A 15,125-nucleotide genomic window follows, 5' to 3' on the forward strand; every position below is an offset into this window, starting at 1 on the left:
TCTCTTATGTACCTGTCCGGTCTGTTCACGATCACGATTTTCACAAATACGGCGCCTCTAATGATGTACGCCGCTATGCAGTATGCAAGCCCTGATTTAAAGGTAGTATCCGCTAGTGAACAAGGTCATGTAAGATTAGGTGAAAAATAGAGTATTGAATTAAAATTGCAATTAAATTATTCCAGCCGGATGTTCTGTGATAGCTTTCCACTTTTAAATTGAAAAAGATAATCAAAAAAGTAATTCCAGAATAAGTCGATTTGAAAACACCATACGGCCTGCCTTTGCAGTTGGTCTTGCTATTGCCCGACCTTCATAATGTATGAGCGTATATTTTTAAAAAATCTATATCGTTGTAAAGCGCATAGTCATGCCTGCCTACAATGGCTCCAACGATAAAATAGAATCGCATTAAATAATGGATAAAACAGTTAGGACAGCAAGATCATAATGTTGAGAAGATGTGAAAAGGTGGCGAGAGAAGAAAAATGGGTGCAATGGTTAAATTATACGGAGGTTATTTGTTTGCACGGAAAACGAATTTCTAGTTTTGTGTCAGAAAATCATTTCCTCTTTTCATGCAAAAACTAATGGTCTTCAGGGTTACACTAATCCATATGGAGAGAGAAAGAGTGGGAGAGAGAGAGGGAACATGAGAGTCAGAAAGAGAGACACAGAGAAAGGTTTGGCGAGAGAAAGAGTGAGTAAGACAGGGAGAGAGGGAGAGGAAAAGAGAGAGAGAGAGAGAGAGAGATATATAAAGAGAAAGCATCAGAGAGATAGGGAGAGAGAGCAGAGAGAGAGAGAGAGAGACAAAAGGAGAACCCGAGAGAGAGAGAGAGAGAGAGAGAGAGAAAGAAAGAAAGATAAAGCATTAGAGAGAGAGGGAGAGAGAGAGAGAGGCAGGAGGAGAACCCGAGAGAGAGAGCATTATCTAGAGAGAGAGAGAGAGAGAGAGAGAGAAGAGAAAGAGAGAGAGAGAGAGGAGAGGGAGAGAGGAGAGAGAGGAGAGGAGAGAGAGAGAGAGAGAGAGAGAGAGGAAAGAGAGAGAGAGAGAGAGAGAGAGAGAGAGAGAATGACAGAGAGCCATATGCCCCATCGTCACCTATAATTTCTTTGAAGAGCGGATATCACAATACAATCCAGCTCAGACTGTTCAGGCAAACTCATAAATTACATAAAAGTATGTCCTAGAGCAGATAAAGGCCTTAGGTCTCCTAGTACCCCAGTCCCACCGATGAGAACAACACCAGACAATGCCACACCGATAACAGACCAAAGAAAACGTTACTTGTTACGTTACTCTGGGTGGCCTAGAAATCGGTCGGCTTGGAATCGGTTGGAAGTCGGTTTGATAAATCCGGGGATGTGATACCGCGGTCACAAGGGTCCGACACAAGACAGACACTTAACCGAACAAAATCAATTTTACCTGCAATTGCCTATTATTGATCGGATTCGATTCGGTTTGTAATCGTCTTGGCAGTGTGGCTGAGGTAGCAGGCGCGGATCGAGGATTTCTTAGGGGTGGAGGCCCAAATTTAAATTTTAACTTTAAATTTAGTGTGGTGAAATATAAAAATCGTGCCGGCCAATATTTCGCTCAGTGGGGAGGGGGGGGGGGGGGGGGGGGGGTGGGTGGAGTACTGAGCACTTTTTTTTTTGCTCCCAAAAATTTGAAAATCGCGCCGGCCGAAAATTCGCTCAGTGGTGGTAGCGGGGGGGGGGGGGGGGGCTAGGTTGTTGTTCTCTCATGTACCTGTCCGGTCTGTTCACGATCACGATTTTCACAAATACGGCGCCTCTAATGATGTACGCCGATATGGGGGGGGGGGGGGGTGGAGTACTGAGCACTTTTTTTTTTTGCTCCCAAAAATTTGAAAATCGCGCCGGCCGAAAATTCGCTCAGTGGTGGTAGCGGGGGGGGGGGGGGGGGGCTAGGTTGTTGTTCTCTCATGTACCTGTCCGGTCTGTTCACGATCACGATTTTCACAAATACGGCGCCTCTAATGATGTACGCCGCTATGCAGTATGCAAGCCCTGATTTAAAGGTAGTATCCGCTAGTGAACAAGGTCATGTAAGATTAGGTGGGAGTAGTGAGCACTTTTTTTTTTGCTCCCAAAAATTTGAAAATCGCGCCGGTCTAAAATTCGCTCAGTGGTGGTGGCGGGGGGGGGGGGGGTAGGTTGTTGTTCTCTTATGTACCTGTCCGGTCTGTTCACGATCACGATTTTCACAAATACGGCGCCTCTAATGATGTACGCCGCTATGCAGTATGCCAGCCCTGATTTAAAGGTAGTATCCGCTAGTGAACAAGGTCATGTAAGATTAGGTGAAAAAATAGAGTATTGAATTAAAATTTTAATTAAATTATTCCAGCCGGATGTTCTGTGATAGCTTTCCACTTTTAAATTGAAAAAGATAATCAAAAAAGTAATTCCAGAATAAGTCGATTTGAAAACACCATACGGCCTGCCTTTGCAGTTGATCTTGCTATTGCCCGACCTTCATAATGTATGAGCGTATATTTAAAAAAAATCTATATCGTTGTAAAGAGCATAGTCATGTCTGCCTACAATGGCTCCAACGATAAAATAGAATCGCACTAAATAATGGATAAAACAGTTGGGACAGCAAGATCATAATGTTGAGAAGATGTGAAAAGGTGGCGAGAGAAGAAAAATGGGTGCAATGGTTAAATTATACGGAGGTTATTTGTTTGCACGGAAAACGAATTTCTAGTTTTGCGTCAGAAAATCATTTCCTCTTTTCATGCAAAAACTAATGGTCTTCAGGGTTACACTAATGATTGCGTGTATTCTGATTGTTTAGTACAATATACAAACTATTTTGAATATATGGCAGATCAAATATTGATCAAACAGTAGGTCTATTGGCAATGTAACAAATTCCTTAAAATTGTGTTCATGCACTGTTCTCACTAAAACACCAGCTGTGCACTTGAGGTTCTTGTCTGGCACAAGGGGTACTTCCCACCGAGTTTGCGGGCCCAAGAAAGGGAAGGGGGGAATTTTGTCATTTAATTTCCGCAGTGCTGAGTAAATGCCCTAAATTAGAAATATGATATTAATTGCGGGGGGGGGGGGGGGGGGGCATATAGCTTGAATTACTTAAAGCTATTTTTACATTCCATTTTCTTGTTACGTAATTATGCAAATCTGTTTCCTGATGCAATAGAGTACTAGTGAACTTCGCCTTTGTTGAAGCGGTACTCTCTAAAAAAAAATCGAGTGATCACGGACGTCACTCCTCTGGAGAGTGAAAATGTAGTGAAAATAGAGTGAACATTCACTCTGTTCTTCTGAGAGAGCACTCTAAAATCAATCGATTTGCACTCCTAAACAAGTGATCACAGACGTCACTCCCAAGAAAGTGAAAATAGAGTGAAAATTCACTCTTTTTTTAAAGAGAGTATTGCTAGTAGTATAGCATCCTCCGATGTCGGCGGCGCTCTCCACTTTGTATATCAATATGACAAACAGATGCTTCGGCCTCATACACGTAGGCCTCTATTGAAAGAAAATGGGAAATGGGGCCTTCATTAATTTGATATTAACTGACCCAATCTCTCCCCCGCCTTCTCTCTCTCTCTCTGTCTCTCTCTCTCTCTCTGTCTGTGTCTCTCCTCTTTCTCTCTCTCCCCTCTCTCTCTCTCTCTCTCTCTCTTTTCTCTCTCTCTTTTCTCTCTCTCTTTTCTCTCTCTCTCTCCTCTCTCTCTCTCTTTTATATATATATATATATATATCTTTATACCAGGTTTGGACCCTGCAGGCCCAGGGTTTGGCGGGAAACGGGTGAGGAACTTCTGTCGTCTAGACAAATCCGATGCAACTTTTGTTGACGTCATACACACTGACGGTGAACTGATCGCAATGGGAGGGCTTGGGCTCATGGATGAGGTAACTATGGAAACTATTGTAAAAGATGTTCCTCTTTTTTGTGATTAAAGAAGGGGAAATCAGAAAAGGGCTACATGACGTTAAACGTAGGCCTACTCATTTCTAATCTAATTTGGTAGTACAGGGGTACTATCTCTACCCCCCCCCCTCATTTTCGCCTTCCCCCCGCCTCCCACCATCAACTCTCTTTATCTATATCTCTACCTCTGTCTCTGTCTGTCTGTCTCTCTGTCTCTCTCTCTGTCTCTCTCTTTCTCTTTTCTTTCTTTTCCCCTTTCCTACTTTTCCACGTTTTACGCCTCCCCCCCCAAAAAAAAAAAAAAAAACCTTGGCGGGGGGCCAGGGGGCACATTATTTTCCGGGGAAAAAAAGAAGGATTTTCAGGATTTTTATTGACTTACCAACAGACCGACTTATTTTTTGGAGTCATTATTCAGGTCTCAAATTGAAAGGAATCTTTAGTGTATTCCCTGCGAATTTCAAGGGTAGAAACAAGGGCGGGTTGTGGTCTCCTAAGTTTGCCAGTATTTCCCTATATTCTCTGAACACTCAGTCGCTTCTTTGTCCTAAATCTTTTCACAGCTTGGCCACCAAGATTTCTACCCCAACGGAGGGACGGACATGCCCAATTGCTACTTCAGCATCATCTGCGACCATATGAAAGCCATTGCATACTACACCGAGAGCATCTCCAAAAGTACCCCATGCCGCTTCAGGCCCACCACTTGGGCACCTAAATGGGACAACTACAAGAAGGGAATACAAACCCGGGACTGTCGGAACATGGCTTGTCCCGATATGGGTTACACTGCAAGTCCCATTCATGACGAAGGCGTGTTTTATCTCAAAACAAATAAATATTATCCCTTCTGTCAAGGGTGATAGGCGATTTCAGGAAAATTACCACAAAATGGAAGTACGAAAGAAACAAACATCAAAACTCTTATGTACACTTTGTCTAAACGTTGTGATGAAGATCTGGGCCCTGTATTATAACGAGTTGATATCAATCGCAAATTATTTGCGATTGATATCAATCGCAGCTATGTACACAAGAGATAGGAGATTGCAAACTTGCGATTGATCGGAGGACTTACGATTGATTTGGATCAATCGCAACTCTTTGTAAGACGGACCCTGTAGATGCATACTATTAAAATGATAACAGATACATTACGTCCTTGTTTTCACGAAGTGACGGTAGTGAGGAAAATCGTAACGCAAAGTGAATGCATTTTTTTTCACTACCGTCACTTCGTGAAAACATCGACGATTATGTACATATCGAAGTAATTTCTACTTCTTTTCACCTTCGAATGTATCCACGGTCTCGCTCCGTCATTATTATCTGAACTCCTGGGACCCGTTTCACAAAGCCTTTTTTCAAAGACAAATGACAAAAATCAGTGACAAATCTGCTAATAGCCTATCAGAAGCAAGGATTTCAGTAGGTTATAACAAAAAATGTCATTTGTCTCCGACGACAAGTTTTGTGAAACGCCCCCTGCATACATGTAAATACCAGGCAGTTTTCCCGTGCTCCCTTCGCTCCTCTCAAGGGCATCATGCTACCAACCCTTGGTGACAGAGCATTCACAACTCCTGCATCAAAACTATGGAATAATCTACCCAGATTCGCAACCAGCACTTTTTAAATGCCTTCCAAAAATATCACAAAAGCTCACCTCTTCTGATAATAACATTATTGTAAAGTGATTTGAATATTGTTGTTATGATTATTACCATTGTTATCATTATTGCTATTATTATTTCTTCTTATTATTATTATTTTTATTATCATTATTTTTTGTCTTCATTTTAATATGCCGTGAATTCCTATTGTTTTTTGCCTGTTTATATTATCATATTTTGCTGTTGCTGTTATCATAAGTTAAAGAGCTGCATGCACTTCAAGTGTACGCTTACGCTGCAGCTCTTCTGCATTTTGCTATGTCAATCGTTCCCAACATTTTGTTGAACAAATAATAGTCAATGACGGTGATTCACCACTATGTACAAAATGTTCAGATTGTTACTGGTTATTATTGTATGAAAAATTGAGAAATCAATCAACCGAACCAAAATCAAATCAACTTAATATCATTATTATAACACAATGTTTTGTGTGTTTTTTGTGTTAAACTGCTACCTCAACATATTTCATTTAACCCATTGCTTACACTGGAACCGAGTGGCCCCTGTATTAAGCCTATAGTAATGAATACATTTAGTTGTCAATAGGTTAATGTGAAAATACAATTTTAAATATGTCAAGTGTAGTCAGTGTTTCTTTTGTAATAATTGATCATTTTCTTCTTCTTTTTATCACCATTATCATTTTCTTTATGTTTTCCTTCGAGTCAGAGTTAGAGCCTCAACAGTAAAACAAAACCTGTGTGTAAGTAAAACCATTCAACCTAACTGACATTAAAAAATAAACATACAAAACTTTGGATACGTAAATTTGAATGATTTAGATGTAATTGAAAGTTGTTTCAAATTATAATTTAAACATATTTTCAGGGTAATAAGGATCAAAATAGAAACACGAAATTTAGGAAAATCAAAAACAAAGGCATTGGTGAATGGATAAAATGAATAAATGAATAAATTGATGAATGACTGATGAATAAATTAATAAATTGATGAATGACTGATGAATAAATTAATGGATGGATGAATTGATGAATAAAAGAATGAATGTTGGAAAAGTGTAAAAATGTCATTCATATATGGATGCTTAATAATAATCTTAAGCTAAACGATAGTGAACGTGCATTGGGGTTATCGGAACTTCACAACAAATTTCAAAATAAGAGTTGGATCCTCCAATGTGAAACCTTTGTTACAGCAAGGAATTTAGGAGTATACTTTGATACTAATTTGAACATGGAAACACAGTCATGTTAGAAATATATGCAAATCAACATACTATCTTCTATACAATCTCAGACGTATCCGCAGATATTTTGATCAAGAAAGTATGAAATTGGTTCGATATGCTCTCATCACAAGTAAGCTTGATTATTGTAATGGGTTGCTGTTTGGAATGCCTGATTCTCTGATATAGCTAGGTTACAAAGAGTCCGAAATGCATGCCCAGGTCGAAAAAACAGTTAGATACCAGTTGAACCAACTGGTACTGGTACCAGTTGATTCCATTTGTGAACTGGATTCAATATGGATATTGGAATACTGGAATCAACTGGTAACCAATTGATTCCAGTTGGAATACCAGTTGTCAACTGGTACCAGTTGGATCCATTTTACCAATTTCCATATTGGAAACAAACAGTTGATCAATAACCAGTTGATTACCAGTAGCGACCAGCAATCAGTTGATAATCAATAATCAATATTGCTTAGCATCTGGCAACCAACTAAACCATATTTACTTAGACTCTTGCTAGACCCCATCACATAATCATTTGAGGCGCATTACATTTGAGTATAAGATTAATTAAGTACTAGCGAGCTAACATGCAAATTAATCATGAATATGCATTAGATACATTGAACTGGTTTTTCAACTGGTATTCTACTGGTTTCAACCGGTAAATCAACTGGCAATCATGTACTGGTTTTCAACTGGTAAATCATCTGGTAATCATCTACAGGTTTCAACTGGTAATTCAAGTGGTAATCATGTATTGGTTTTCAAATGGTAAAGCAACTGGTAATCATGCATCTACTGGTTTCCAACTGGAATCAGCTGGTATCAAATACATGCCTGTATAATATAGTAGTCTGCTTCGGAATGCTTCGGAAATACTAGTTGAAAATAAATAAATGATTCCGTTGTCCGGGTATTTACCTGATGAGGCACCATCGCTGCGAAACTTCAATTTTCTTTTGTTCAGACGTTTCGAGGAATCATTTATGCATTCATTTTCAATTTGTCACGTACCATGTCACGTACACCCGACCTGGCTTTTATCGTCTCGAAATTGTGAAAACAAATTATGATTCTTACTGGATTCGGAAGTGGGCCTATTGCAGTTATTTGAACCAGATAGATTTATCGCTTTGGTCTCAGACCACCTGGGCTATACATGCACGCAGAGTACAAGAAAAATAATCAGCAAATAGATTTTGAGGCCATTGAACAAATTGTAATAACAATGTAATGAAAACTCTAAAACCGTAAAGCAGGCGTAAAATTTCGCGTCCCAAATCTCGGATACGTTGCAAGTTTTTGGCATAATGTAGATAATAAACGAGCCACAGAAATATACATTTTCTAACGCTCGATTCCTTCGCTTTCATCGTCTTAGTGAATTAATTCCAGAGGGCACAGTCATGTACCATTTCATTGCTAAGTATTGTCGATTGTTGCTTTAAAAAAAAAATTGGCATACTATCTTAGGTCTCTATATAGGGTTGATTTAGTTGAAGAAACACGCAGGTTGATGTTTAATAAAACGATGAAATAAAAATGATAATATTTCATTTGTCCTGTCTTATTTAATAAACACTGGTACAGGGTAAAGGAGGATTAGAGAGAGGAAAAGAAGAGAGAGAGAGAGAGAAAGAGAGAGAGAAAGGGAGGAATAGAGGATGAGAGAGAGAGAGAGAGAGAGAGAGAAGAAAAAGTGAGCGAATAAAAAATTAGAAGGTTAATGTCCAATGTATTCAAAATATAGTTGTATGCCTATCTCCAACAAAACATTACAAATCAATTATTCGTTTACTATAAGGAAACAGAGGGGTCCACTAAAATAAAGCATTGCTTGTACAATTATTGTAGTCCCCTCAAATGATAGTTAGGAATAATGATAAATTAAATTAACAAAATCGTAACTACAAAAAGGAAACTAAAATAGGAAATAAAGGGGAGACGAGAACTGGACAAGAGAGAGTACTTTAAGGCCAATAAATTATTGGAGAATACGGTCACAATACAAAAAGTATAATAGACAATGCCAAATAAGCAGGCGCGTAGCCACGGGGGGCACGGGGGGGGGGGCACGTGCCCCCCTAAAATTTCCAGGATCGGTTAAAATTTTGGAGACCCCTTTTTTGACCTCGATCGATTACATGTATGTGCCCCCCCCAAAAAAAAAACAAAAAAAAACATCAAACTCTGGCTACGCGCCTGCAAATAAGAAGTAAGAGATCGGGGTACAGAAAATAATGCAAAAGGATGAGCTGCATGAGGGGTTGAGAAGAAGATGAGGAAGGAGAAAATGCGCATTAGAAAGGAGATATGCATGAGAGGGCACAATATAGTTTATCTAATTTCATTATGAGTCAGAATTCTGAAATCATGGACGCGTATACGTCACCACGATTCGTAGTCGGCCGGGTTTCTTCTCCGACTAGAATCATCTTGCCATCTGTTCGATATTTCAGTTCATATGACAATAGGGGATCTTAATCAGAAATATTTTTTGTACTGGCTGACATTTTCATAACTGACCTTAATTGTTTCATTTTCTTTATGGTTAAGGCATAGTTTCGTGAAACCGTCTTAAGTACAAGATCACCGACATTCCTCTCAGAGCTCCTCGTTTTCTGTCACCTTCTCTTTCTCCCTCACTCTTCATTTCTGTTCTACTCCATGCGACTCCTCCCTCTCTCTCTCTCTCTCTTTCTCTCTCTCTCTCTCATTTGTTCTTTTCTGTGTTTTTTCCTCATACTCCATTTCTAGGAGAGAAGGGGTGAATGTTCAGAGCACTTTTATTTCATGCATTCTGTGCTTTGTCGAGATTCAATTTTTAATGTCCGTTTTCAAAGTTACATGTCAGTTTTATTATTATTATTATTATCATTATTGTTGTATTTTCTTTGTATCCCCGAGTGTATTTATATATTGTTTGTGTTGCTTGTATATGTATGTCACTCGCCAGTGGAGGACGAATTTCTGTATTTTTAAATCAGATGTTAAATTATCTTGAATTTAAACGCAATGTTAATGACAACACAGATGTCGGTGAATTTGTAATTACGACAATATTTCGTGAAACGCTGCCCTATATAGTCGTGAGGGCGAAAAATGGGGGGGGGGGGGGGGGGGGGGGAGGTCAAATGGAATTACTAGCATCTCCGAGTATGTATAGACCCACAGCAACGGGCCGTACAGACAAGATTGAACTTCATGTTCGTCGTAATAGTCTTCACAATACGACGATAATAATTATCGGTATAATTATAAATGAAATCGCTCCATATGGCAACTAGAATACACTCGCGCGCTTTTGTTTGATTGGCACAGTTCAATCCTGATAATTCGTATCAAGAGAGTCAACGGTATTAAACCATCTTTGATCACAAGTCGAATTTAATTCTGGACAAAGGAAAAATCATTTTGCAGTTATCTGACAATCAGATTTACCAAGGGAAAGGGCTTAATCCCAGGTAAGTCGAGATTCTTAATCTCAGTTTAGTTTATTTCAAATTTCCACATCTGATTTTTATGACATAATCATACATAAAAAGGCGCGATAAGGCTGATTGTTAAAACAACCCTATAGAGAAGCATTTTCGTAACCGGGTGGTCCATGTTATACCAAGTCAATGCACTAGTGCCGTTTATCCTCATTAACAAGTTCCTCGGAGAGGACTTAAAACCGCCGGTCCCCGGCTGCTTACTTACAAGCATACACATGCTTTCTAAACAGTCAGATAAAACACGAATCATAAAACCTTCGAGAAAAATAGAAAAGAAGGAACATAATTATGTTAATAAAGCATACACCATACAACGATTGAAGAAATATGATTGTACATGATTGTGTATAATAATGTTCGACAACTACAAGTAAAATAATTTTAAAACATCGCAGGATACTTAAAGAAAAACATGACAAAAGACAACATAATTGTGAGGTCATTATGAGGGAACTTAGTAAAGAGGCAGGGCCTGATTAGTCAGAAAATAAATTGCACCCATATTTGAACTATAGAGAAAATCGGAAAGTAGAAAATGTTGGTATTATAATTTTTCCCGAGTCGAGCAATCTCCCTTCTCTCTCATTCTCTCTCTCTCTCTCTCTCTCTCTCTCTCTCTCTCTCTCTCTCTCTCAGTGAGAGATCTTACACGGTCTAGAAGACTTGGTCATTTTATCAGCGCACCCTTATGGCATTATCGCATCAACATTATTTAAGTAGGCCGACTCTTTGGTCTGTATTGTACTATGGTCTTTAAAATTTACAATCCTGACAATGGAATTCCTTGGGGAGACACGCGAATTAATTTATGAGCATCCAAATTCGTCAGTAAAATCATTCCTGTCAGGGCATTTCCATTTTTGTTACCCGCCCAATCAATTTAATTTAGGGCCAAAAAAAAAAATCGTTGACGTATAATGAAGTCGTAACATTTCGATTTCGAATTTCCTGCCTTGAATTTCGAGGACCGTGCATTCAAATTAACACAATTACCCGAGGAGCCTGTTTTGGCTTTCATTTTCATTTTGGGAAATTCAATTTATCGTTTCATTCATTAAATTTTAGTTTCAGCATTCGTTTTGTATGTGTTGTGTAGTGTAGTGTAGTGTAGTGAGGTGAAGTGTAGTGTATAGTGCGTGTTTGTGTTTGTCTATATATATATATATGCCTTCGTGTATAGATACATACTTGCAAAGGCTTAATGAGCTATCTTTGATCCGTATATTTACAAATAACAGTTAAACCCGAGTTTTTCCCGACCCTTGTCTAAAATCCCGTCTAACAAAAGGGAATCTGGAAAAAGGAAGAAAAAAACTTCCTTTGTTAAACCCGATTTTGTACAAAACCGTAAACACAAATTTTAGCAGAATACCAGAGCATTTGTGTTTATGATGGGATTTCTTGTTGTCTCCTAAATCGATTCCTAAGGCGATTTCAAAACTTTTACATTTTTAACGATTATTACACTGACAGTATATTATGATTGTTAAATTTCTTGTTTATTTCCATCAGTGTTCTTATTATATTCTGGATTGTCTGTTTTAAACCAAATGCCTAGACCTAGACCTCTAAAAGTTAGATCTAGATCTAGACAGAAATAACCATCTGATTTGGGTCATTTCTTTAATAAAACTGACATTTGTTGTCATTCCCCAATACAGATGGTAACCCAGAGATCTCGTACCGTGGGGTTAATTTAGAGCCACAGGGGAACATCTTTTCGTTCCCGACATTTCTCCCCCGATTTTCTTTATTTAGATCTAATTTTCTGATTTCTAAATCAGATGTAAATTAGGTCGGTAGACTATGTCATTTGTCCTAATTACAGTTATCAAAATTTGATAACTTAGTATTAAATGTATAATTTACGGACTTACTTATATGAATTATCCAATTTGTATAACAGTACGTTCATGCACTCGAACATAGGGCTATATGACCCGGCGGCCAAAATATTTCCTGGTCAACCTACCAAAACATAGCCAAATGGCCAATCAGAGCACTCGTTTCGTGGGAGTTCGTTGGTCAAGCTGGGCTGACTCGTACGTAGGTACGGTAGCTACCGGATGTTCGAAAAGAAAAAATGAATATTCATCAACTAAAACCAAGACGGATAATGTTGACGACGAGACTTTCTCGGATTAATCATTAATTTAGGATCTAAATGAGCAAGCTATCGTAAGTCAAATAAGCTATATATATGTTATTTTTAATTTTTATTATAATTGCAGCAGTTATGAGGATGTAAAGAGTGAAAATCTCGTTGCATATCTCATTCATCGCGGTCCGGTTCGAACCGAAACCATTTTGTTTCGTACAGTCCCGTACAGTCCCGATAGGCCATACTTCAGTCTCTATAATCGGAGGTCTAGTGGAGCCAGACGTAGTCTCAGTGGAACAACCGACGATTAGAGAGACTGAAGTTTTCGGTCTAAACCCTACCCTATCCGACCTCTCCCTTATCCCCCCCCCCCCCTCTTAACCGGTGGACAACTGGCTCTGGGTTCCAATTGTTTGTCTTATACTCAGGTTTTCCATTTAGAAAAATGAATAGTGAGAGTTCCCTCATTGCTGCCAATTTCTTTCTTCTACTTTATCCCTATTATACTATTTTAAAAGAGGGTGGTTTTTAAGTTCTCTATTTCTATAAATCAGATATTTAACAAGAATTTAAAACATGATTCATTAATTGATTTTTTCCTTTATTTCTCTCCTCTTTCCCATACAAAATTTCCTCCAAACTACGGTTATGTATTTCAAAGTCTAAAAATCTCGTGCACATTCCCCACACTGATTGTGCAAATTCACAAGTATAGAATAAATGTTTATGTTTCTTCATCTTTTTCGCAAAATGAGCATAAGTTAGTCGAGACAAGACCAAACGGAAGAGGTGATGGTTTGTATATAATATTATGTATAAGTTTGAACTGAAACTCTCTTAATCGACTGTTAAGTGTACACTGTCTTAGTCTTAAAAATATGTTTTCTATTTCCTTACAGGAAAAACCATTGTTCCTTCCAATTCTCTCAAAAACCAAAGGTTTAAAATCATCTTTCTTTATTAATTGTACATAAATTTGTTTTGATTTTAGATCAGCTATATTAGTTGTTTTCTTCCCCAAAGTGAAATCAGTTCCAGAATTATTTTTTTTCTTCTCCCTTTCTAAAATTATTTTCCAACAAACTGGTAAACAGGCATACAAGTGCTTGATCTTTTCAATTTCATTTACTTCAACACCTAAATCGATTAAAATGCCTGTCACATTTTAGTTTACCATCGTTTTCCAGAATATGTTTTAATTTGTAAATTCCTTTGTCATACAACCTCTTATCGTATATACAACTTCCTTTATATCGAATAAGTTTATATTAAAAATTACCACATCACCAATGTCTATACTCCTTATATGTCTCGTATTCACCCAATCTTCTAATAAATCCATATAAATTGTGGAGCTGTCACTTTTAATAAACTTGGTATATAGTCACATGAAAATATCAAATCTCCATCCACGTGTTCAGTGACAAAATTATTATTATATTATATTATAAAGTTACTCGAATTTCTTTTCTTTTTTTAAAATCAAGACTTATCTCTCCAGCTAACGAAGACCTACAAGCTAAAGAAACAAAGTGGCCACTTCAGATCCACAATGTCGGTAAGTTGGGGAAACTAACCCACGATGAGCCTCCGATGTACCTCCAGCGCCCCTCCTCGGGTCGATCCCAGGACGTGACCCATGTCTTGGCCAGGACCTTCAGAGACATCTTCACAAGAGACTTGGTGGAGCAGGAGACGGTTAAGAATCTCAACAAGTGAGAAATACGTGGAAGAACTTAGAAAGGTAATGCCAAATGAGCACAACTAATCTATGGGCTTCAATCTGCTGACATGGGAAAGTGTGCATACATAATTATGTAATGCACTTTAAGCATGCTTATTGAATTAGAAAATCATGAAGTGTTATGAGTTTAATGTTAGTGTTTAGAGGAGAGAGAGAGGGAGAAAGAAATGAGTGGAGAGGATTAGAGATACAGTGAAAACTAGAAGTTGGAGGCACAGAGAGAGAGAGAGAGAGGAAGAGAAAAAGGATAGGGGAGAGAAAGAAAAAGAAGGAATAAACCTAACTCTACTGTAGTACATCCTAATTTAACGTACCGGTATGTGAATATTATTTGATTTTGCACTGCGGAAGAATGCAGAAGTAGAAACTGGTATAATGCCTTGAATAAAATTATATAAAGAGCTTTTGTTGTTAAAGTACCTTATATTAACACAGATGTTCATTCTATGAAATGGCATGCCTGTTTGTATCGAGAGGGGCGTTAACTCTATGTTAAAGAGCATACAATAATGAGTTAACCCCCCTCTGGCTCTCAGCTAGCATAGATACTCATCCTAACTTAAAATGTTTCGTATTCAGGTTCAAATATAGGGGGCTATTAGGGCTATGGAGAGGGGATAGAACATGAGAGAAAAGAGAAAGAGGTGCCCGGTCTCTACATAACACAACCATCAGAATATTTATTTCTCCAAGTGTCAGGGCCGTCACGAACGAAGCAACGATCATCACAGCGAAATTGGGGAAGCATACGTCAGCAATAAGAGAAAGTCATTGATGATTGTCACACCATTGCCAGTCGTGAGCGGGTGATGAAACTTCGGTTTCAGGATCATACCACTAAGCATCGGCCCAATGAAGCAGGCTACGGCTGCAGTGTAGGAAATGTAAAGAGCCCTGGAGGTAGGCAACACTCGGCGGACAGCGCGCGAAATGAGGAAGAGAAGGTGGTATATGCTGTCAGGATCACAA

The 15,125-nt window shown here is 38.5% G+C and overlaps 1 protein-coding gene across 1 annotated transcript; it reads left to right on the forward strand.

The window, feature by feature from the left end:
* The first annotated feature begins 3,756 nt into the window (after positions 1 to 3,756).
* Positions 3,757 to 4,873, forward strand: LOC105436890 (lipase member H-like). The gene is made up of 2 exons (XM_030979006.1): positions 3,757 to 3,921; positions 4,504 to 4,873. The coding sequence occupies exons 1-2, from the start codon at positions 3,895 to 3,897 to the stop codon at positions 4,801 to 4,803; spliced, it is 327 nt and encodes a 108-aa protein (XP_030834866.1). The 5' UTR covers positions 3,757 to 3,894; the 3' UTR covers positions 4,804 to 4,873.
* The last annotated feature ends 10,252 nt before the right edge of the window (positions 4,874 to 15,125 follow it).

Source organism: Strongylocentrotus purpuratus, unplaced genomic scaffold (genome assembly GCF_000002235.5).
Source record: "Strongylocentrotus purpuratus isolate Spur 01 unplaced genomic scaffold, Spur_5.0 spur5_scaffold_1, whole genome shotgun sequence".
In the NCBI taxonomy this organism is placed as follows: Eukaryota; Metazoa; Echinodermata; class Echinoidea; order Camarodonta; family Strongylocentrotidae; genus Strongylocentrotus; species Strongylocentrotus purpuratus.

Coding starts and splice junctions, on each gene's coding strand:
- LOC105436890 (XM_030979006.1), top strand. CDS start 3,895: ATGGGAGGGCTTGGGCTCATGGATGAG. Junction 3,922..4,503: donor GGCTTGGGCTCATGGATGAG/GTAACTATGGAA, acceptor ATCTTTTCACAG/CTTGGCCACCAAGATTTCTA.